The 24,618-nt window shown below is 52.0% G+C and overlaps 2 protein-coding genes across 9 annotated transcripts in view; one reads left to right on the top strand and one right to left on the bottom strand.

Moving 5' to 3' along the window:
• Window positions 1-16,607, top strand: part of OPCML (opioid binding protein/cell adhesion molecule like) — a gene marked incomplete at its 5' end in the record, with an annotated part of 80,492 nt that extends 63,885 nt beyond the window's left edge. Inside the window, 6 exons of the mRNA XM_015883790.2 lie at window positions 1,571-1,803; window positions 12,496-12,621; window positions 12,772-12,906; window positions 13,002-13,122; window positions 13,452-13,603; window positions 13,770-16,607. Coding sequence (XP_015739276.1) covers window positions 1,571-1,803; window positions 12,496-12,621; window positions 12,772-12,906; window positions 13,002-13,122; window positions 13,452-13,603; window positions 13,770-13,870 — 868 coding nt within the window. The remainder of the gene's footprint in view (window positions 1-1,570; window positions 1,804-12,495; window positions 12,622-12,771; window positions 12,907-13,001; window positions 13,123-13,451; window positions 13,604-13,769) is intronic.
• Window positions 16,608-19,624: 3,017 nt separating this feature from the next.
• The window catches only part of LOC107324282 (protein CEPU-1), a 267,820-nt gene continuing 262,826 nt past the window's right edge, over window positions 19,625-24,618 (bottom strand). For 7 of the 8 annotated variants that reach the window (XM_015884183.2, XM_015884187.2, XM_032449055.1 and 4 more), the window contains 2 exons: window positions 22,528-22,560; window positions 19,625-21,313 (listed from right to left, as the gene is read on the bottom strand). In XM_015884183.2, the coding sequence (XP_015739669.1) occupies window positions 21,213-21,313; window positions 22,528-22,560 (134 nt within the window). In that variant the 3' untranslated portion in view covers window positions 19,625-21,212. The remainder of the gene's footprint in view (window positions 21,314-22,527; window positions 22,561-24,618) is intronic. The other variant, XM_015884182.2, reaches the window with a different exon arrangement.

Below are 24,618 nucleotides of genomic sequence, written 5' to 3'. Positions count from 1 at the left end.
TCGGAGGGCTTTAGTCTGGATATTTATATGAGCGCAGACATGCAAGTTGTCTGTTTTACATATTACTGCCCTGATTTTTCAGTGCACGCAATGAATAATTTACAGAAACCGTGTGTAAGTATCTCTTTATTATTCATTATAATGAAGTGAGACAGCAGTAATAGTCCACTAGACTGGAATCCCCCAGGGCTGAACTTAACTAGGCTGTGCTTAGCTCTCCCCCAGTTAATTTGAATGGAGGGAGGACTCGCTTTCCCCAAAAGGGCAATGCCTACGCTTGGCACAAGGCCACCTCACCTCTTTGATGGGACAACCAGGATGCCTGCCCTGCAGTGTGCATTTTTATGGCCGTGGTGGCACAAGGATGCTTGGGCTCCAGGAGTGCCCCCAGAGCCATTGGGCTTTCCAGGCATCCAGCGTGCAGTGCGAGCTTGTGCAGATGTACAGCTCCTACATGGGGAAAGGGACTTGTTTGCAGGAGTGAGCAATACATCCAAAGACCAATGGGGACCCTGAAACACACCACCTCTGCATGATGGGGATGGGGCAGCCCTCCTGCCTATGTCTGAATTTACTGTCGAGTGGGAAGGGATGTGTGAGAGCTGCCTGATTGACTTCAGTGCCTTGCCCTAAGTTGCTGCCAGCACAAGATTGTGCCTGGGGTTGTTTTCTTGGTCTGCTTTCACACTGAAGGAGCTCCCTGACCGCCATCCTCAGGTGGGAAAGGCAAAGCTCCCGAGGAACACTCAGCTCTTGATTTACCCAAATGCACAGTGGTTTGGCTGTGGGTACCACGGAAGCAGCGAAGGCCAGAAGTAAATAGATCGAGCAAATCTATCAAGTGGAATGAAACAACCACGTTCTCAGGGAACATTTTAATTCCTCTTTTTATTCCCTTTCCCCGGCGCTTTGTTGCCAAGCGTAAGTCAGCACCGCGGACCGGAGCTCCCCAGCCTTCGCGCTTCTTGTGGAGGGAGGGAGCCAGGCAGGAAATAAATAATTGAAATGACTGTGTTGTGTTTTCAAGGCACTTGGAGGATTTACAGCTGCTTATCCAAATGTTCCCTTTCCTTCCTGCGTGTGCTGGCTCGACGTCTCTGGCTCTTTCTCTTCTTCCTCTCTCGGTGTGCGCCGGCCGCTCTCCCCCGCCGTGGTGGTGTATATCACACCGGGATGGCTCGAGGGCTGTGCTGACAAGCCAAACTGTCAGCAAATTTTACAGCTTCATCTCCAATCCTGGGCGAGCGGGGGATGCGGGAAGCCTTTGCGGCGCGTGGAGGTCAAACCTAATGGGATTTTCATCTGCGTCTCCCCAGAGCCATGGGGGGGAAAAAGGAAAGTAAAAAAGGCAGTGCCATTTTCTGAGGAATCTTGCCATGATGGGGAATGCAGGTGGTGGTGGAAGGGATGCAATGCCTTGGTGTGCAGTGTGTGTGTGGGGCATGCAGTCCCTGTACCAGCTGTAGGGTATGGGAGGATGGCGATGATGCTCTCATTCACTTCTGGGAGCTGGGGTGCTCTATGTGTGTGTTGGCACTGGGTTGGTGACCCTTCTGCTCTTCTTTTGCAGGTGTACTGTGGATGACAGGGTGACGCGGGTAGCGTGGTTGAACCGCAGCACCATCCTGTATGCTGGCAATGACAAGTGGTCTATAGACAACCGCGTGGTCATCCTCTCCAACACCAAAACCCAGTACAGCATCAAGATCCACAACGTGGATGTGTATGATGAGGGGCCCTACACCTGCTCTGTGCAGACAGACAATCACCCCAAAACATCGCGCGTCCACCTCATCGTGCAAGGTGAGTCCTAACATTCATGGTGCTGGTTTTTAACTGAATATTGAAGAAGAGTTTCCAGAGTGCCAAAGGGTTTGGAGGCCCTGTTGGTGATTGGAGAGCTTGGGATCAGGGTAACATCTGTTGCATTGTGTGGTCTTGGAGGAGATGAACTCATGTTGTCCATGCCTTGCTGTGTTGTGTGGTTGTGGCATGGGGAGGAGAACACCTGGAAACTGAAGCTGGGGCTGTCATCCCCCTTTTCCTACCATGTGGTTTGGTTTGCTGCACTGGGGAGTTGTTTGTAAGGTGCTTAGGGAAGGGTGAAGGCAAAGCACCATCAGGTGTGGTGGAGAAATAGACTCAAAGAGCACAGGGCTGGAGGAAAGATGGCAGATGGTGTGCATGGGTGTCTTCAGTGATCTTTTGGCATGGGGCTTCATAGCAGAGCGTGTTGGCTTATCAGCTGATGTTGGTTTGAAAATTGGCATCCTCAGGTCTTTTCATTTGGGAGATTCTCGGTGCTGGCAGATCAGGGTGCCTGTAGCAGCATGGGCTGCAGTGAGGTGTTTTGGGGCCTTTCTTGAACCAAAGATGTCTTTCCCTTGGTCAGATGTTGGCTTCTCAGCTTGCCTAGCCCCCCCTTCGCATGCACACTGCTTCCCCAACCTTCCCACCTGCAAACACTTTCTATAGAAGCAGACTAAGGACCACTTGGAGGCATGGTGTGTGGGAACCAAGCTCAAGCCCACCAGTGAGATGACCCCATAGAGTGCTGGGGCTGAGCTAGTTATAAAGCACACTGGGATATTTCCAGAGGGATCTCAGTTTGCTGGAGGTCACCACTGGGCTCCCCAGCTCCAGTGGATGGTGCCTCCAATCCTGGCTCCTTTGCAGCAGCTATCAGCTTTTGTCCAGTCTGTAGATTAATTTTTCAGAGTTAGTGTTAGTTCAGGTTAGATAAAGATAATGAAAGTTTCCTAATCCTCTTAAAGAAGATTTATCTGGCTGAGTAGAAAGCTCTCAGAATACAATAAAGCGTGTATAAAACCAGGACCTAATCTTTCCTTTAATTTCAAACAGCTGATGGGTATTGATTTTGCAATGAGCAAATCTGTAAAATTTCTCAGCCTCAACATGTCTCTGAGAAGCCCCCAACACGGATATGTATATATTTATGTATCCTTCTCATTTGGAAGAGGCAGGGTTCGATACGGCCACCGATCAAAGCAGGGAAAACCTCACCCAGCCTGTCAGCTCTCCTGCCAGGCGTGGGAGATGAGCGACTTGCTGCTTCCATGGGCTGCTGTGTGTCTGTTTGCTGCCAGATGTCCATAGGAGTTTGTAGTGGGGATCAGCTCCGAGTGTGCTGGGCTGTCCTGGGGCGGTGGTGATGCAGAGAGGGGAGGGCATAGCTTGGAAAGAAGGGAGCAAAAGATATCAGAGCATTCCCTCCTCCCATTTTAGCAATTTGACTACTATCCATCCATCCGCAAAGTTTAATCTGTTTATCCTGTCTGCCTGCTAATAGTGCTAATCCATCCAGCCAACACCTGTGAAATATCCGAGCTCTTTCTGCCTGATGGAATGACCCCCACCTCGCCCATCGCCCTGCAGAGGCTTGGGATGGATGGCTTTGGAGCCCACCCTTTGCTTCTGCTGCCCCAGAGGTTCTTTCCTTGAGGTTGTGGTGGAGCTCTTGGTGTTGTTGGCACCAGGACTGGCCAGGCTGTGCAGCATGCAGGGCTGCAGCTGGCTCTGCCCACAGAGCACAGGCTTTTCCATGTGCAGCATGAGCACACAGCCTGAAATGAGCACGTTAGCATGAGCAAGAAAGATTACATCTCTTCTTCTTCTTTTCCCCTCTTCATGCTCTGGCTCGTAATAAATCTCCAGCACCTAACACCCAATATCTTGCCTCATAAAATCCCCGTGCGATTATCTTATCTCATTAAAGCAAGGCCAAAAATCCTTTTATTCCACAAAGATGTTGGTGCCAAGTGCTGGTGCTTGAGTGTGCCGCAGCAGAGAGGAGCATGGAGAGAACAGCCTGCAATGCATCTCCAGGCTCTGAGGGGCAAAGCAAGGGATGGCCGCATCCAGAGCACTTGTCAGGCAGCCACGGATGATCCCACCAGGGATGGGACCACCACCTTATGTTTATCAGAGCTCTCCCAGTGTCAAATATAGGTTCAGGACTCCCTCTGCAGAGCAGACACTGTCCTGGTGGCACTCCACACAGGAGCAGGCAGTAAGGACCAGTTAGCATCCGTGTTCAGGTCAATTAATTTATATTTGTATTTTGCACAACTAAAAGTTGCCCAGATAGATTATTGATTCTTTGTCCCTGTATTCAATTTGGTTTTAATTGCGCTACTGCAGGGCCAGACCTTCCCTCCTAGCAACCCGGCGATAAATCTGCCAGCGAGTCACAATCAACACTAAATGTGTCTCTTCGTGTTGTTATTAATATGTCTCTCGGATTGGTTCATTACAGCAGTTAACAGCACTTTGTAAGAGCGGGGATGGCGGGAGGCCAGGCAGCTTTTTTTCCTCTCCCTATGACGACAGGACGGATGCTTATGGGCACGTGCGTGGTGTTTTGGTGCTTGGGGAGGGTTGCAGGCACAGGGAGAGCTGGGATTTCACATGGTGTAAGAGAGAATGAGCTGCCTAATCCCTCTCTTATCATAAAGAGCCTGAAATGAGGATGCTGTTGGGCCAGGGGCTCCCTCCATTGTAAGGAAACCTAAACAGAGCTTGTAGGGGTGAACGGGAGGGGAGTCTGCATAGCAGAGCAGCTCTGCTGGCACTAATGACACCAAAGGAGTTTTAATTTCTCAGTCAGAGCAATTAGTAGGAAGTGGAGACTTTTGCCTGCATTGAACTGATGATGAATGTAGCCAGGAGATGTGAAGGCAGGCTGCTCCAGAGGTGCAGTGTGCCACGATGGGCCAGTGAACAGTTAAACAAGAGGTTACAGCGATGCTGCAGAAGTGAGGCATGGTCGGGTGGTGCCAATGATGCAGCAGAGCATCCTGCAGTCATGATGGGGGGGCTTTCTTCCATCAGGTCTGGAGAAACGCAGAGTGTGGTTTGGGCTGAGACCTCGGGGGTGTCTTCTAACAGGGAGGAAGCCCCCATTTGTAGGTATTTCTGAACACTTCCTGGCTGATGCTGCTCTGTGTTTGTGCCAGAGCAGCTTTGCATAGCATGGCTTTGCTTTGGGATCAGAGCTCTGCGGCTGGTGGAGATCTCAGCAATGATCCCCAGCGCTGCCCATCCCTACCCAACAGTGGTCTTTTGTACTCTTCAGATGTCCCCTGTTTCTGATTTATTTGGAGAACCCTCCTCTGTTCTGCCTTAATCCCACTCACCATAGATTTTTCATTAAAGCCTCTCCCAGCTGTCTGCATCGTTACTGTTAGTTTCTGGTCGGTGCAATCCATTTTCCTGTCTCGGTGTTTTGCTGTTTCCCTCTCCCCATGGGCAGGATGGCTTCTGAAGGACCACAGCCTTTGTTCTTGGCAGCAAAGTGCTGGCTGTGCATCTCCTTCCAGCAGTACCCCCCGAATCCACGTATGGGCAGTGCCCTGAACCAGGTCCTGTGTCACTGTTTGCATCCTCTGCCTCTCAACATGGCACTGACAACAGCTATAGCTCTTCAGCAAGTGTCTCTCAAGCAAATGGAGTCTTTATTTTTTCCTTCTTCTTATTAACAACCGACTTCTCGACTCTCTGAAAGGGCAGCCCCCCCCACGCCAGCCTCATTGAGCTGTTCTCCCCTAAGACAGGCTGTGCTGCAGGCCCCCCCTCCACCGCCGATTGCACAAGTGATGCTTTTAAACTTGCTTTTATCGTGCTACCTTTGATATCCAGGCAGGAGCTGAGACTGTGATACTTATTAAAACCTTACCGGGAGGCTGTGTGGCAAATAGCAAAGCAAGGGGAGCAGCTGAGTCGTAGTAGAGCTGATAAAATGCTGTACGTGCAGAAAGTGCTTCACACGAGTGTCAGTGGTTTTGCTTATTATTAGGGCACAGGAGAGTTTGGCATGAGGGCTGTGCACGTGGTGTACAGCAGCTGCAGCTCAGCCTGGAGAATGAGCAGGGCAGGATGTGGCCTCTGCAGCAGGTTCACTGCTGTCCTTGGGTGCTTGATCTGCATTTGGGATGCTTAGAATCAGAATCAGGAAGGTTGGGACCCTCACTGTGCCCACTGACCATGTCCCTCAGTGCCACATCGCCACAATCATCACCATTAGGGATGGTGACTGTGCACCACTTCTCTGGGCAGCTGTGCTGGTACCTGACTGCTTGCTTGCTTTCCTACCCATCCCAAATACACCCCTCGTTATGGCATGGTCCCTATGGGCTCTGCTTTAGCAGTGGAACAAAAAACATGCACCAAAAATGATGTGTGTTGGCTGAGTTTTCAGGCCTATGTGTCCCAGCAACGGGCACATGAGGCTTCTTGTTTGCTTTTCTCTCCTCATCAGGTGGGCCAGCAAATGGGCCAGCAACGTTTGGCCACACTCTGTATCCGAGAGCATCTTCCCCCTTCATCACTCCTTGGGGTCTCGTTTGGTGCTTTGTTGATGACTGTTTGGAGGGTTCGGCTCTGGCTGCAGTGGGTTAATTGTCCTGGTGGGGAAAAGCAAAATGGTGACTTTAAGCAGAAAACTCTTCCGTCGTTTGGCTTCGTAGCAGTGGGGATGGAGTGCAGGAAAATAGAGAAAAATCAAAAGGCTTTTAAGAGGAAAAGGGGAGAAAAAAAAAATCACTTAGGCTGGAAAGAAGTCTTCCCAGCAGGAGCACAAGGCAAGAACACATAATGTCCATAGCAGTTAAACTAATGTTTCACATTTCCTTCTCCAGGGGTATTTGTGCAGGTGGGGGTGAGGATGGAGGGGGCCTCAGCTGTTTGCTGAGCTGTTTATTGAACTACCCACTGGATGGCACAAGAGGGGGAAAAAAAGAACCATGAGCAATTCCAGGGGGAAAAGCAATTGGCACGTGCACTGCTAGAGAGGACGAGGGGGAGATGCTGCTTTTTCATCCCATGGCAGGGGGGCTTTGGAAACTGCCATGGAAGGAAGTAGAAATCTTTGCAAGTGGCCAAAATGTGGAGTGAGTCTCATGATATCATCGTGCTGCAGGAGGTGGGGGCTGGAGAGGGGTGGTGGGGGCTGGAGAGGGGTGAGCTGCTGGACCATGCAGTTGTAGGTGGGGGCTGAAGGGCAGAGCAGCATGGGGAGCAACCAAAGGGTTACAGGAAGATGCTGAATGCTGGGGAATCGCTGCTGCAGTGGCACGTGTTGGGAACCTGAGGCTTTTGAGCTGAAGAGAGAGCAAAACGTCCTTAGAGTGGCTGGGAGAGAACACCAGCATGAAATGCAGCTGGGTGTAGGGAGGAGGCTGCGGCTTTCAGCCATAGGGGGAGGTGGGAAAGCATCCTCAGGATCCTATAAAAACAAAGGAGGGGAAAGCCCCAAAAAGCAGCTGGCAGTGAGCAGGTCAGAGCAGCAGGATGTGCTGCAGGCACCGGGAGCTGACAGAACAAAAGAGCATCAGCAGCTGGATTAATTACTGCAAAAAGCAAAAGATGGCAGAGCGGGGGGAGGACGGGAGAAGTTGTTTCTCCCATTATATTCCCAAACAGAAAGAACGTTTTTATCGTGCTCACAAATAGCTCCCTGGGAAGCACTTTCGCTTCCTAATTGTTCATAAATTTACTGACAGGTGGTTACACAGTAGGTATAACACTCGGAGTTTTGTTTTTATTGCTTGCACCGTCTCCGTGCAAAAATATGGAGAGAAAAAAGGGTGCGTGGTATGCAGGTGGGAGATGCTGCATAGTGAAGGCAGCTCTACTCCCATGCTTTGGTTTTGGAGTTGTTTTGTTCACTCTGGTACATCCTGATTGTGGTTTTGTATCAGTGATGGGGTCTTTAATGGAGTGTTTATCCTATTGCTTTGTCCCATTGAATGCAACTGCAGGCCAGAGGTGTCGTGGTACGACAGTGTGTGATGCTGTGGGTGCCCACATCCTCCATAAGAGGGGCAGGAAGGGGCTTGAGATGCAGCTGGGACATGCTTTGTGATGCTTCCACGCTCCTAAGGCATCTGGATGGGGCTGTGAGAGACGTGGCTTAGTGTCATGGTGGGGATGATTTGATGTGTGATGATCTTAGTGGCGTTCTCCAACCTTAATGATTCTGGGATTCCCCAGATATTCACTTTCCCTTCTCCTACCCATAAATGCTGCCTTTCCAGGTGCTTGTGGTCAGTTTTCTTCACTCCCCTTGACTGCACTCGGGTTGTTTTCAGGAAGAGAGGCAGGAGAAGAGATGTGGTCACTGAGGGAGTATCAGCCAGGCAGGAAAATCTCATCTCTGCTGTGGAGATGATTTGTTTGAAGTGTGTGGGTTGCGATGATTGCCCAGCCTGCAGCGTGCGAGGTGTGCTTTACTGGGGAAGGCACTGGAAAGGCAGCATTTATGGGTAGGAGAAGGGAAAGGGGGGAAGATTTCCCCCCTGAATAGAGCGTTTTTGGAGTGTGTGAGGTGACAGCGTGATGTGCTGCTCTCTGGGCTGAGGAATGTGACAAAAACCATCCCAATGCCCAACCCGTAGCTGTCAGATGTGCTTAATGTAGTGCTGATAAAATCAATGCCGACGAGCATCTTGGTTCATCAAAGTGGGGTTGATGAGAGGTGGTAATCCTGGCTGTCAACAAGCAGCGCTTTGGTTAAAGCCTTAATGTGCCCCTTCCACGGGAACAAAGCAGGACATTGGGTGCATGTGTATGGGGTCTGCATCCCTGCGTGCTGGATGGGCTGTCCAGAAGGACTCTGTCCCTGCAGGGTGTCTGGGAAGCCATCCAGGCTTGCATCTCGATGCTTCAGATCAACTGTCCATCCTTGTCTAGTAGTAATGAGAGGGAGATATGTGAATATCAATGGGAAGAGACGAGAGGTCCATAAATACTGGCGGATAAATAAAAGCATTAACATTTAATGAAAGAGGGCGGCAGCTCTCCTGCCAGATCTGTCCCTGGAAAGAGGGAAAGGAGGGGCTGGGCTGGGGGAGGAAGGGAAGCAGGAGATGCTTTTGTAACCAGAGCAGCACATGGGGTGCACAGAATGAGCAGTGGTATCTTGTGCCTTTTTGCATTGATAAAGCAGGTCAGTTTGCCTCTCGGAGTGCTGTTTTGGGGCAGAATAGCCACCAAGCACACCCAAGAGGCCCCAAGCTGTGCCAGCAAATAGGGCAGGGCACTCATGGATGCCCAGTGATGTGCAGAACCCATAGGCTCCCATCTTATCCCACCTTCTCCCAGGTGTAGGGAGAGGTCTTTTTGAATGGTTTAGGAGCTAATGATCCGGAGGGACATCGGTGGCTCAGCCTCCCAGCTCTATGCGTGCAGCATTAATGATCTCACAGCTAAAAATAGGCAGCTTGGGGCAATGAGCATTGCTGGTGAGGATCTGGGATACAGAGTGGCCAAAAGCCAAGCCAGCTCCTGTCTGTTTGCATGCTTCTGTGTCGCTTTGAGTCAATAAGCAGGCAGTAATTACCGAAGAGCTGCCTCTCACTGCACAGATTAGCAAGGGAAGGCCATGCCCCTTGCAACAGCCACCCCCCATCAGACTTGGGTGTCTTGCAGCATCTCCAGCCATTTTACAAGGAGGTTGTTGCAAAGCTGGGCCCAGAGGATCGGGGCAGCCCTGGGGTTTGGCAGAGTATGGGGACAAGGGGAGGAACAGGGTTTTACAGCCCCCAAGGGCATCAGCAGGAACCGCTGTGCAGCCGTCTCCTGTACCCAATGTAAAACATTAATCGGCACGTCGGGCAGTGCGGGTCTTGAGCAGTAAAGGAAGGAGATAAATCACAGGCTTATTGTTATTGAATTTAGTGGCATCACTTTCACATTCAATTTCTCTCGCCCGCTTTCCGAACAAACAAGAAATTACAGCCCAAATGTATTTTTTTGGCCTGGCGAACATTATGCATTAACTTCCCCCTGATTAATATTACACGGGATGGAGGCAATCCTCTGCGGGCCACACGCTGCTCTGATGAGACCACAGGATTTGCTTTGCATCCAACCTGCTCCTAGTACTGGTCTTTTGAATAGGAAACAAGACTGTGAATCAGGGGGTAGAGATCCTGTGATGCTGTTTTGCTTCACCCCTGTAGCTCCCCATGCACTGTCCCATGAGCACACTGGGTGCTGGCATCCACATCAGTGTGACCTTGGGGTGGCTGGAGCCCTTGGGGTGGCCCTCTATGGGAAGCCGTGTGTCGTACCAATGGCAGACACTGAGCAATGTAATTTGGGCAGCATCTGTGCCCCTATTTTGTGCAGCACCTCGAAAAATTGAGGGAGGTGGTTTAGAGGGCTTGGTAGTCATGGGGTTGGCTTGATGATCTTAATGGTCTTTTCCAGCTTCATGATTCTATGATCTCACCCCTTCTCACTTGAGTATCTCACCACTGGTGTGTTGTATGTTTGGGCTAATGAGGCAAGGCAAGGTGAGCTGCAGTAAAGTGCATTACGTGTGCTAGGAGATGGCACTCCATGTCCCCGCCTGAACGCTGCTCCTGGTTCTGCTGCTCATCTGACTGCTAAGAGGTTTGCCCTGGGATCGTTTATTATGTTCTATATTTAGTGACAGGAGTGTCATAAAGTTGGATATTAGCTGCATACGGGATGTAGGACAGGGAGAGGACCCTTGGTGGCTATTGCAGAAAATCAAAGATAGCCAAAAAATAGCTTGCTGTCAGCAGGTAAATTAACTGCAATGATAGTACCCACAGCAGTGCTGTTAGTCCAGCTGATCTGGGAGCTGTGTGGGTGCTGGGAGGACAGGAGAGCTTTTTGCTTCCGTGGTCATCTCATGCTGTGTGGGTGCTTGGCCTTACCTGCATCATCCTGGCCCTGCAGGTCACTGTTAGGCCATTGTTGTGTTTGCTCCCTGTTACCTTGCTCTTAGGTCCTGTTTGCTGACTGCTGTGTCCCTGCGCAGTCCCAGCTCCCTCCTGCCCTTCTTGTGGGTAAAAGCAAAGGCAATGGCAGTCTGCCCTTGAGGCTGCAGCCAGCAGCTGGTGGGATCTATAGAAATGCAATCAGGTCCCTTGGATGTCCTCCTGCCAGTCCTTATAACCTCATAGGCAACGATTGCCGTCGCGGTCCGGTATTGATGCCAGTGATGCTCTCAGGGACACCCACCCCTGTGCATCCTGTGGGATCAATGTGCTGCAAGGGGCCATGCAGGCACACTTCCTGGCCCCACTTTGGGTGTCTGTCTATAGTCTGCCTTACCCAGGGGTGCATGGATGAGTCGGGCCAACATTGTGATGCATAAACATCAGACTGTGAGTACACCCAGAGATGAACAGCACAGCGCTGCTCTGCTCCATGCCCTGGTTGCTCTGCATTTCCCGTGTCGTGCAAGCAGCATTACAGAGAACATTGTCCCTGGGTGCTGTAAGGAGCGAGAGGAGCTCGGAGCACACAGGGCTGCTCAGAGCAGCAGCTGGGGACGAGCCATGGCAGCGTGCCGCCTGCACTCCCAGCACTAACTACATTTTTCACCGGTTGCTGCTGCACACTTTTCATTTTTGGATTGCCAGTCTCCCCTGAAGGACTCAGACAATCTCCCTCTGCTATAACAGACTGTACTTCTATATTAAAGTGTCAAGTTGCTGGGAAATTTACAGCCTCGCAGGGCCCATCAGGTGGCAGAGGCTCGGCAGCGCCCTCGCCATCGGGCTGTGCTGGGGAGCGAGCTGCAAGCGCATGCATGGGGAAGCCCAGCCTTTGTGAGCCCCCCCAAGAGCAAAAGGGGCTTTCTGGCTGTATTTTAACCCCTGCCAAGGCACAGGAATTGCTAGCAGCTGAGCATCAGCAGGACTGGATTCAGGTGGTGTTGCTGGTGGATGATGGAAGGGTAAAGAGGGATCTGCCAAGATCCATTTGCACTCATGCCCATTGCTGGCCACTGTGGGGCTGGGGTCTCACATCTGCCATGGCCATAGAGGGCTCATGGGCACTGAGTGTGGCACAGCCAGCCTGGGATTTGGTTGCAGGAGACCCCTTTGCATTGTTGGATCAGCTCCTGGGGAGTGGCATTCACCAGCCCCAAGGCCTGGAGCACCAGTGAATGGCGTCAGCAAACGGGCTTTAATTGCTTTTTGCTGGGGATGGGGATTTATAGGCTTGGAGATTGCCAAGTTATTTATTAGATGGAGTATCAGGGGATAGACTAATATAAATCACAATGGCCAGCACTGAATGGAGCAGACAATCGGTAATTTAGAAAGCTTTAATAAAAATGCTAAGATATGAGAGCTGTTGGCAGTCATAATGAGTTGGTTATCATGGGTTGTCCGAAGCAGCAGGGTGGGTGTTTTGGGGTGTGCAGACCCCTCCATGCTGGTTACAGGTGGCATTTTCCAGCTGCAGGGTTGGTGGCTGGAGGGGGGAGGTATGGCAGACTCTGGCGTCTTGAGGATTGGGGTTGTCAGGAGCAATTTCTGTTGTAAAAGGTTGTAGGGGTTGGTCTGGGTTTTCAATGTGGTCAATGGGGCCATGCTTTGTGCAGGTCTAAGTGACATCAGAGAAGGGCTGGTAGTGGGGAAAGGGCTGGGAATGCCGGTAGGTCCCCATGAGCCTTTATGCTGATGGTCCCTTTATTGTTGTGTCCTGCAGTCCCCCCTCAGATTGTCAACATCTCGTCAGACATCACCGTGAACGAAGGCAGCAGTGTGACCCTCATGTGTTTGGCCTTTGGGAGGCCAGAGCCCACCGTCACATGGCGGCATCTCTCTGGGAAAGGTGAGAGTTGTGGGGCTTGGGGACTTACCTGTGCTGGGTGCAGGAGATGCCAGCTTGGCAAAGGGATGGAGGATGGCAGGGATGTGGGGGGGATTTATGTGTAGGTTGGTTTGTGGGAGCTGTTGGTGATGGTGCCCCATCTTATCACAGGGCAAGGCTTTGTGAGTGAGGATGAGTACCTGGAGATCACAGGCATCACCCGGGAGCAGTCGGGCGAGTATGAGTGCAGTGCTGTCAATGATGTGGCTGTCCCAGATGTCCGGAAAGTCAAAGTCACTGTCAACTGTAAGTGCATGGAATGGGATCCCTGGTAGGGATGTGGTGGTGGAGAGGGCATGTGGTCCATCCTAGGGACATGACGTGGCATGGCATCCCCACAGACCCGCCGTACATCTCCAATGCCAAGAACACAGGCGCCTCAGTGGGCCAGAAGGGCATCCTGCAGTGCGAGGCCTCGGCCGTCCCCGTTGCAGAGTTTCAGTGGTTCAAGGAGGACACCAGGTGCGGGTGCATGGAGGATGCGGGGTGGGATGGAGGCAGCCAAGGGGTCAGTTTGGAGGGAGGCCAGGGTCTTCCTGCTATGGAGGATCCAAGAACTCATGGGGATTTTAAGGTCTTTCCCTCCATGGATAGTGTGTTACAGTGATATCCCAGGGACAACCCAAGGAGGGAGATGGGAACGGAGATGGGGTGAAGTGCTCCTGGGTGGCACAGTGGGGTGAAGGGTGGACCTCATAAAGCTATGGGGGACAGGGAGGGGGTGCCTGGGACTGTTATATTTTTGACCCATGTAGATGATGCTGCTCAGAGCCTTACAACCCTCTGTGCAGGTTAGCAAACGGGCTGGAGGGCGTGCGGATCGAGAGCAAGGGCCGCCTCTCAACGCTGACCTTCTTCAATGTCTCGGAGAAGGACTATGGCAACTACACGTGTGTGGCCACAAACAAGCTGGGCAACACCAATGCCAGCATCATCCTGTATGGTAGGTGCCCTAAATGTCACCTGTGTCTCCATACTGGGGACTTAACTCACTTCTGCCACCTTGCCAAAGGGGGAGAGAGGAACATAAGAGGGAGAGAGCTTCTGTTTGCATGACAACATGATCTCATCCTGCCTTTAACAAAGTTCCTCTTCTGCCCCCAATGCAGGTCCTGGAGCAGTGCACGACAGTGGCAATGCAGCCTCCCGGGCAGCTGCTGGCCTCTGCCTCTGGGCCACCCTCCTCGCTCGCCTCCTCCTCGACTTTTGATAAGGGAGTGGAGGGTCCCAGGACGGCCGCCCGGGGACTCCTCTCCGTCAGACGGGCACAACGCCGGAGGACGGGGAGCGGCGCCAAAGGGCCGAGGACGGCCACGTCTCCCACCTGCCGGGATCATTCTCGCCGCCAGTTACGCTGTACAGACCCCACCACGTGCCACCAGACTGTCACCCGCCACCGCCGCCTGCCCATCCAAGGGCAATGCTGCACCGAGCCTTGTCTGCCGCCTTGTCCCTCCTTGCATCGAGCCGGCTGCGGGCGATGTGCCCTGCGGATGGGGTCCAGCGTGGATGGGGCTCCCTGCTGACACCTGGCAGGCGTCTTGGCAACACCGTGTTGGACACGGGTGTGGTGGGTGGGGGCCACCCGGAGCAGTCATTGGGGACGTCCATCTTGTCGTCACATTGAGACACCTAAGCCCAAACAGACCCTGAAGTTGAAGCCCTGCGTCTGCCTTGCACCGTCTCGGTCCTGAATGTGATCTCTCACCACCAAAGCTCCTCCCAGACCATCTCCTCGCTTCTCCATCCCCTGCTGCTCCCCTTCTGCACCACAGCCCCTCTGCTCAAGGATGTGTCCCTGCCTGGATTTGTTAGGAAGCTCCTCTGGAGATGCTCACTGAATTTCTAGCTCCTTGCTCAATCTGACAGCTAAAGCACTGCAGCACTGGCACTGGGAGGAGGCACTAACCAACACAGGCAAGCACCAAGCAGCAAGCACAGCAACATGCCTGCTGCCACCCCTGTGTGCCAGGAGGGGTGGGACCACAGAGGTTCCATCTTCAGAGGTGCTTCAGGTCTCCCCCAAGGGCTCTTCCCACACTGTTCAGGCAAATACCTCTGCCTGCCCTGCAGCGGTGTTTGACCATTTGGAGACAGCTCAGGCTCCACTGGAAAAAAATAATGGTCATCAATTTGCTACACCTACACAAAAAGGGCAAGGATGCCCTGGTGCCTCCAGCTTGCTGAAAGGCTCCACTGACACCACAACATATGCAGTCAGAATCTTCTTTCTGCTTCCTCCAGCTGCCCTGCAATGGTTACCTCTATAGGGCTGTGTTGGCTCCCAGCCCATGGCACACAGTGCTGCGATGCTCCTTGCATGGGGGTGTAACCTCAATCCTTCCTTCTGCTCTGGGATGGAAAGCTTTGGGTTTGTGCTCCAGGGACAGAACCTCCTGCTCAGCTCCAGAGAAGTCCCACGTGGCACTGGACTAAGTGCCAGCACCAAAGGACAAAACATGACGGTAGCTCACCAAGGAAGCACATGATGTCCCCTCCCACCGGGACCTTGTGTCCCTGGGAAACTGATGTCTCCCTATCCTTCCTCCTTCTTTCTCCCTCCATAAGCAAGATAACTTGAAAGCTGACGCTGTGTATCTTTCCCCATACAAGACTCTGCTGCTGCCCTGTTTCCATCCTACAGGAAAGAAAGAAAACCCAAGCACAGACCCTGCAATGTGCCACTGCCCTGTCCTCACTGTGGTGGTGCCCTCGCCTCATCCCTTGTCTCTTATGGTCCTCCTGGGCATTGCACAAACAAGCACACGTACAATGCTGCCACAAAAGCAGCAGCACCATCTACAAAACATGCAGGGATGCTCCTGACCTCACAGATGGGACACTGACAGTGACAAATCCCATGTGGCCCAGTGACCAGGCACACCAGCTTACCTGATGGGCAGGGATGTGGCATGGTGAGCAGTGAGCTGGTCCTGCATTCCCACCAGCATCCTGGGAAGGAGGCATGAGCAGCATTCTGATCCCATCTGTGTGCATCTCTGCAGATGGGGGGCACAGTGGCCCACACATCCTTCCCCACAGTCCTGCTCTGAGCCCCCCCCCATCCCAACTGGTTGATCCACAGAGCCCCTCTCCACCCAGAAGCAAGGCAGAAGCATGCAAATGTGATCCCACCACCGCAGTGATGCATCAACTGCAAGGAAACAGATATAACCCCCCCATGTCCTACCTACCTGGCAGCTCCATCTCCCAGCTCTCCAAAACTGCGTGGGACATCGTGATGGGCTGAGTGCCCTGCAGTGCTCACAACCACGCTTGGCAAAGGATGGTGTCAGCGGGTTGCCCCCGACTCATCTTTGGGGCTTTCAGATGCATTCCTGGGGTATGGGAGATGCTTGGCAGTGTCACCCCAATGCCACCTCCCTGTCCCCCCTCCTACACCCCCTAGCTGGCGTGCAGTCCTTGCTTGGCACACTACTCCAGTGCCCTATTTCTCTCTCCCTGCAGAAGAAACACTGAACCAGCCCCAGTTACGTGGCCAAAGGCCGTGGCATTGCAAAGACAAGACATGACGACTACCAGACGCCCCAAGGTCCCACACAACATCCTCGGGGCCGCCCCAAGCTCCCCATTCTTCTCTCTCTCCCCGGGTTGGTTTGGGCTGGCTTCCTTGTCCTCCCCCGTCGGGACGGCGTTCGACTTTCTCGTGCCATGTAACGTGCAGTTGTGAGGAACGTGTTGGCTGTCCGAGGCCGTGGCTCTGCCGTGTGGGTGGGTGGCAGAGCCTCGTGCCATCGCCGCTCCCCGCGTGCTCGCCCCGCTGGCGCGCGGTCTTCGAGTTTCCGTCGATCATTGTATTCCAAGGGTGGCTATAACTACCTGAGATTTGTGCATGTTACATTGTAGTTGTAACCTTTTCTAATTCGGCAAGAATAAGAGATGGTTGTGATTGTGCAGTGTATCAATAAAGTTTGACGAACTTTGTACCCTCGGGGCATTGCTTCGCGGAGCGCACGTGCCATGGGGAGCACGTGGGGCTCCTGTGCGCTGTGCTCCATGATAGCCTCATTTAGCTCTTGGTTGCCCTCACACTGGCACTGCTTGCAGCAGTGATTTGGTTCCCACCCAGGCTCCTTGCTCTGTGCCCTGCTGTTATTTGACTCTTCCCTCATCCCCATCCCCACGTCTGTCCTCCACTGATGGGACATGCAGCACAGACAAGCACATACCTATTCCAGGAGCCCTGCAGGGGAAGGACCGGCTCTGCTCTGCTGCTCACCTACCTTCAGCAGAAGCATCACTGGATTCCTCCTTTTGGTGGCTGTCTCCTCTCAGGTGTCATCACCTCTTAACAACGTTTGCTCCAAAAAACCTACTTCTGTGCAAGGAATGCCACTGCAGAGGAAATGCTCCTAACAGTGCTTTGCGCCTGTCAAGACCAAGACACAAACAGTATGTCTTCATCAATGGACGAAGACCAGGGGAATGGACCTGTGCCTCTTGGGACCATGCTTCCATCCAACTGATGGATGCTTATGAATGAGGGGCCCTGTTTTCCTGCAGAAATCCCAAAGCTGGCATCTCAGAGCCCTGTGTTAAAGGGTAGGAAGGCTGCAGGGAGCACAAGAGCAGCAGGATGGTCTGGGGCAACGCCTGACCCATCAGGGGATTGCTTGCTTGCTCTGCATCTCCCTTTGCCTTTCCTAACATGAAGCTGGAATGCAGAGTATATTGCTGAGCCCACAGCTCTGTCAGGGACACCTTGGCTGTGCTCCTTGGAAAGAAAGGTAAGTGCTTCCCTAAACACACTGGGATAGGGGTCTGGGATGGGAGGACCACACCTGCTCCAGAATATCCAAAAGGATTGGGGATAGGGCATCACCAAGACTCCGAACAGCTCACCTTGATCGTGGCAATGGAGTTGGAAATCACCCAGCTGGGCCATTCCTCTGTCAGTGTGCATCTCTACAGGTGATATGATGCTCACACCATCCCCCTGCTCTGCATCCCCCTACCAGCAGCCTCTTATATGCCTCTTAGGGAAGAACAACAGCTGCAGGTGCAGCCTACAATACCAAATCAGGTTGCATCCATCTCCCATGTAAAACTCCTGGACTTCTTGGTGTGGTTGGTAAAAGGGTGACAAGCACCAGTCATTGGGATGCAGTGTTAAGAAGGAAGAGCCATTCAGAAGGGAATGAGCCCTTGTCCTCCTTTCTTTGGGCACTTTGGGCCTCTCCTGAGTGCAATTTTGCTTTGTCACAACCAAGAAGAGCAATGGAGGGACGATGGGAGGCAGCCTGACACACTCCCTTCTCTTTGCTGTAGCCCCAGACCTGAGGGCTTCCCTTTGTGCTCTACATCATCACTTCCTGCAAGGCAAGAATCACAGCTAACACACCAGGAAACCTGTGGCACAAGCAATAAACCCTGTCTGGAACAACACAAGCACAAGTGGGCTCCTTTCACAACATACAGGAAAGCATCACTAACACCTGGACCACAGCTACATCCAGAGGGAGCGAGGGCATCTTTCAGGCCATGACATTCATCTGCCTTCACTGAGAGACACAAATAAATATGTACCTAAATAAATACAGAAACACACCCATAAACCAGCATCTCTCTGTCTCTCTCTTCAACTTATTCTGCAGTGCTCAAACCCTGGCACTGTGTGCCTTTTGACTTCTTGACTACAGCACTGAACATTTCCAAACCTCAAATATAAAGGGAGGAGCCCCATTAATCCCAGATCCATCCTTTGGAGAGGCAGGGTCCCTCCGTATCCTGCCAGGCTTGCCCTGCCACAGCCAACTTTCTTTACCTGAAAGCCAACAGCCACGCACTGCTCCATCTCCTCCCCCAGGAGAGGCACAGACACACATCTGTGGCTGTGGCACAGCACTGTGACTGGCACTGATCCCTTCTTTCTCTGCCATCCTGACTCCAGGATGCAGAAAGCTGTCAGCACCCAGCCATCCTGCCCTGGAATAGCAATTAAATGCCACAAGCTCATGGGGAAATGCATGGTGGAGGGTCTTTGCAACCCCTGCCAACAGCCCATCCTTTGGGATAAAGCCCACCTATTCGGGGCCCCTCTGTTCCCATAGGGGCAGTAATTGCCACCAAGGGAGAAGACAAGCAACCCTGGGCTCACAGCAAATCCCTTTGGAGATTTTCCCCTGTGCCCACTGCATCATCAGTGATGGGGTGCTGGTGCCCATAGTGACAGCAAGGGACAAAGACCCTCACTTAGGGCAGGGAGGGAACAGCAAGACACACTGCAAATGCTGCTGGCCACAATCAGCCCAAAGGTGCATTGGGCACTGTGCACACAGGGGTGGGGGTCTCTGTTCCCTACCTTTTCTCCCCGTCCTCGAGGGATGCTCCAACCTCAGGTCCCCACATGCTGCCCAGGGCCGGGAGATGCTGCGCCGTCATTTCACAACACCTCGCTATCCTCTCTGCTCTCTCTCTCTCCTTTCTCCCTGCCTACTTCTTGGTCTGCACAAACTCAGAGGAGGAAAAAAATAAAACATTAAAAGCCCTGCAATCGTTACGGAACAGCTCTGATCCTCACACAACTCATAGTGTGCCAGATGGAGCACATGTGCCTTGAGAAGCCGGTGGCTACAGTGAAAGCTGAAGACTGGATGCACCAAAGACCCTTCTGAAAATCAACAACACCCCTCCACACACCAACAGAGACCAACAGCAAGGTTACACCAATACCCAAACTCACTTGTGACCTGCACGACTGCACTGTATCACCTCCAACACCACTGGGGGACCAGTCAGATTACAGAGCAGCACCCCAAGCTCTCCACGTACTCACTGAGCCTTACCTGCTTTGCAACACATCTGGGCTCAGCGGTGACATCCTCCTGCTGCTCCATCCTTTTCCTGCAGCAGATCATTGTTCCCTCCCTCCCTCCATCCCAACATCCCTCCCCGTGCCCAGTGGCCACGGCGGGGGCAATGAGCACCACAAGCAGACGGAGCGGCCACATGGAACAATCGTTTTAATGGATAGAGGCAGAGAGAGCCCCCTCGCCGCCCGCCCGCTGTGCCCCCGCCTCGCTGTCGGCCGCGGAGAAGGAAGGGAAACCAAAGGAGGAAAAGAAACTGCAGGACAGACCCCCCACCAGTGAAAAATAAAGCCAGTTGTTGAGGTGTCCCACCCTCCCCCCTCAAATTTCTGCCAGTGGCTCAGCAGCAGGTGCCGATCACTTCGCCTTTTTTTCTATATATATATATATGTATATATATATACATACCCACACACACGCACACACACCCACACACATATACATATATATATATTAATATGAAACTGAGCTATATAGATCTATATCTGTCCATCCCTTGGTTTGCTTCAATCCACCACCAAGGGCCGGGGCTGGGCTGTGCAGCACAGGGTGATGGAGAGGGACCCCGGACCCCATGCAACACCTGTGTCCCCTTGTCCCCATACACCCGAGGGCAGAAAGGTGATGAGACCTGGGCACGTGCAGAGCGAGAACCTCTCCTCATCTCACAGAGGACCAATACACACCTAACTCCATATACAGCATGCAGTAATGGCAGCGGAAGGATCCTGCTGGGAACTGTGGCTAGAACGCTAACTGAAAAAAAAAATAATATATATATATGTATATTTATATATACTGTATATATATATATATCCCATGAAAAGATTCAGCGTCTCCCTTCGCCTCGATGTGTGGAGGAACTGTTTGTATGGCCGTGGTCCTGGCCGGGTGAGGGGTCTCAGCACAGGGCTCCTGCTCCTCGCCCAGGGATGAACCAGCACCATCCTCCTTGGAAACACACTTCTCCTCTCCGCTTGCTCTCCCGTTCCTGGTTTTCTTTCTTTCTTTCTTTTTTTGCATCTTTGTTTTTTAGGAACTAAGAGTTCTAGGCTCATATCAGAAAATATAATTAATAAAATTAACCCTTATCATTCACGATGTCCGCGTGGCGTACAATGAACATGGCTCGGCACTGCTCTCCTTCCTCCCTTTCCGTTCGCGGCGGCGTGGTGTAACTGTTGAAGATCTATATATCTATACATATATATATATATATATGTATATGTGGATATATATATATATATATTTTGAAACACAAATGGCGGCACAGTCCATGAGAAGACAGAGAGATCTCGGCGAAGAAGAAAACCTGTGCATACGGACGGAGGGGCTCCGGGTGAGCGGGGATGGTGGGGGGACCAGGGCTGTCCCACCCCCACACTGACCCATGGCAGAGAACGACGAAATGGGGGGGAGAAAAAGGGGCAGGCAAAAAAATAACCAGAGGAAAGAAAAAAAAAGACTCAGTCGCGTTGCGTCTTCAGCAGGAAGCCTTGGATAATTTTTTTTTTGTTCCCCCTCCTTTCCAAATTCCCTTTGAATTATTATTATTATTATTATTATATCATTATTATTATTTTTTGCGTGTTTTTCCTTTCTCCCCCTCCCCCAGAAGGCCTGGCCGGACAACTCTCTCAATTCTTATGATTATTTTTCAGAAACAGTGAATACATCTTCTTCCTCTCCTCTCTGCTGTGGTGGTCGTGGCCGCCTCGGGGCTCAGAACTGGCGGGCGAGCTGGGCGAGCGGCAGGGCCAGCAGCCAGGCACAGCTGCTTCGCCGCCATGCACCACTGTTGCCATCGTGCACTGCACCGGGGCCTGCGGGGGGAGAAACACCCGCGTTGTTAGCTGTAGGGAATGGAGGGGGGAGAAAATAATGCTGCTTTGGGCCCCGGTGCTATCGCAATCACTGGGGTCACCACTGTGAGCTGCACGGTGCAGCCATCCCCATCCTTGGGTTTGGGATGTGAACCCCACCACAGTCCTGTGCTGGTCCCCATTTCCCATCCCCAGCTTATCTTGGATGCAACAGTACAAAGAAACCTCCTCCAGCTCCTCCAAATGTTCTTTGAAGTTGGAGGCAATAGCTCTCAACCAGCAGCACCAGAAATACCACCAAGGAATTGGACTTGATGTTCCTCACAACCCTCCAACCTGGGATATCAGGTAACACTGTAATTCTATTACTCTATGTCTCCATAATTTCTCTGTGATTCTATAAAAACCATCCTGGAGATGGATGGTGAGACAATAGCAGAGGATACCTAGAGAAGCAGTGGGTGCCTCATGCCCTGAGGTGCCCAAGGCCCTGGATGGGGCCCTGGGTAGTCTGAGCTACTGGGAGGCAACCAGCCCATGGTCTCCCTTTTGCAACACTCCTATAGACACCACTATCCACAAAGCCCCAAAATCATCACCACTAATAAGCCAGGCACTGGGCACCTCTGGAGCCAAGATAGCTCCATGCTGCCTCCAACTCTTCCCAGTATCTTGAGGTCATCCCAATGCCAGCCACTAAGTGCACTATGAACAGAGCCATGTGGCTGCAGGGCCCCAGATCAGGATGGCATTGGTCCCCAGGGCAAGCGATCGATCGATCAGAAAGAGCAGCAATGCAAGAAACAGCACCCCTATCACATCCCGAGGTAAAAAAAAAAAGGCACTAAAGCAACACTAAAAGCATCCTAGAGGAAGAAAGACTGGCTGAAGCACCATTGGGCAACAGAACCATGAAGCCATCCCTGCCTGCATCCTGGAGACAGGAGGAAGAGAGCAGCTGAGGGGACAGTGAGGACAGGGCATGCAGAGGTGGGAGGTGGGCATGTTAAAGACCCAAACAGAAACGCAGCTAAATGCACGTGGCTACAGTAAAGCAGCAACAGGGAAACCACGAGCAGCCCCAAAGTTATCACTGCAAGAGCTGGAGCAATGGGGTTTGGGGGAGCTGCCCCCTGGACGTTGCCAGAGGGACCCACAGGTACACGGAGCCGGGGGGGGGGGATTGCTGGCATGGCGGGCTCATGGTTACTGACCTTTCCAGGGTGTCAGAGCGGTTGTTGTCTCTTCTAAAAATCAAAGAACAAGTCATGGTTAAGGCACAGAGGCAATGGCAGGCTCAAGGTGCTTTGCTCAGCCTGCTCTTGGCATGGGAAAATGCACCGTCACGATCATTATAGGGCCTCTGTCCTCCATCCACGTGGAGCTCCCTTTGTGGTTTTATTGCAAAACCTCTGGGAATCCACACGGACTGCACAAAAGGGGAGCAGTAGAGAGCTCTTTATTTTTTTTTTTTTCTTTCCCTGACTCAAGAAAATTATTTGATTCCAGAGCACTTCATCACATTAAAGACAGCATCAAATGAGCCGCTGAATTAGGTGGAAGGCCTGTAATAAGAATTGCTATGTGTTAGATAAAGCACCAGTTGACCTCCCTGAAAAAACAGATTAAGGAAAGGATTACAAGATGTATTCTATACTACCCTCAGTTGCAAGGCACTGGAAACGTCAATGTGCCAACGGGGATTAAAGCTTCATTTGGGGGAGGAGAACTCTGAATAGTTCACTCAGCCTCGAGGAAGAGGGGAACAAAACTGTCCCCCAAACCCACCCAGATTGGACATTTCTCCTGTAACAGGTAGCACAGCCCATCACTGGGAAGCATAAGGGAATTTGGCTGCACACAAGGTGATGGGGCCACATTCTTATTATGACATGAGCCATTCCAAGTGTCTTTAATGGAAGAGAATCCAGTAACTGGCAGTTCCCATTAAGCCACCAGTAGAGAGAGTCATTCTTAACTCAGAGGCTTATTGTCCACCCTGCACAGTGCAGTCCTTGAATGGGGTCCCAGGACAAGTGAGATTTTCATCCCATAAGGCAATACAGAGATTACAATCACAAGGGGGTGGCCCAGGCCATGTGGGACACTCAGCCCCCAGGACAGGACAGCACAGACAGAGCCGTGTGGCTTCGAGGTGTCCTGTCCCCCTCCCTGAAAAATGGGGTCACTGGTAACCACAATTACCAGAAAGCCCGATGGGGAATAAGCTGAGATCGTTCCTAAGCAACCCTAATGAAGGTTTAACAGCCAGGTAACAACTCATGTCTGTCACTTACAGCAGCGACTTTTTCCTGCAGAAGTGACTGTGATGCTCATTAACACCCAAGGTTGGAGCTACATGGGGGCTGTGGGCACAGCCCTGAGCATGGTGAGGGGAAGAAATCAGTGGGGGAACCCAATGCAACAGCTAGTACCCACAGAAGATGAGGATGCAAGCAGCATGCGGGTGCTCATTGAACCCAACACATGTAAAAGAGCAGACACATGATGGGCAGAGCCCTCTGCACAGAGACATGGGAGGACAGCAGGAAAGAGAGACCACGTTTCCAGAGATGCCTTCCCTTCCACCCTGCTGGTACAAGGTGCTAATTGCTATCTTGTTTTCCTCCTATTAATCACTGCACACCTACGATCATTGCACACCTACAAGAGCAGTGTTCTGCTCTGTTACAACCCTGCCTCTCCTGCAGAAGAGGGGTCTCTTGTAACCTCTCCAGGCTTAATTAAATAATTCACACATGCTAGGAAAGGGTTTGCAATGCCAGGAGCAAGTTGGTGCTTTCCATTAAACCTTAGCAGTGATTAATTCCATCCTGTGGTTTGTTTAACATGGGCTGCTATTAATGTCATCTACAGACACTGCTACCCATGGGTAGGAATGCCACATTGTGCCTCCACTGAGTTTCCCCCTTGGTATCCCCAGCTCTAAGTGATGTAGAAGAGATGGACAATGATGCACTCTGCACACAACTTTTGCAGATCTAAAGTGGGCCCAGAACTGAGTGAGGGTGGGTCTGAATGAAGAATGATGCTGGGAGAGGATAATGGTCCCCAAGCCCTGCTTCTCCTTGGTATATGCCAGAGCAAGGTGATGGAAACCTGCAGCCAGATCCTTGCTTTGCACTGATGCCCAAACACAGCCACAGCACCCAGTCAAAGGGTGGCTTGGAGGTTTTGATGCTTCCCCTGTGCTCACCACAGCCTCTGACCCACACTCTGGGCTATAAAGGATGAATAAGAACATGCATATTTCCAGAAACCCCTGCAAGTCTTACACACAGGTG

This window comes from Coturnix japonica, chromosome 24 (genome assembly GCF_001577835.2).
Source record: "Coturnix japonica isolate 7356 chromosome 24, Coturnix japonica 2.1, whole genome shotgun sequence".
Lineage (NCBI taxonomy): Eukaryota > Metazoa > Chordata > Aves > Galliformes > Phasianidae > Coturnix > Coturnix japonica.
The sequence above is the reverse complement of the archived record's forward strand: the minus strand, read 5'-3'. Positions and strand labels throughout refer to the sequence as shown.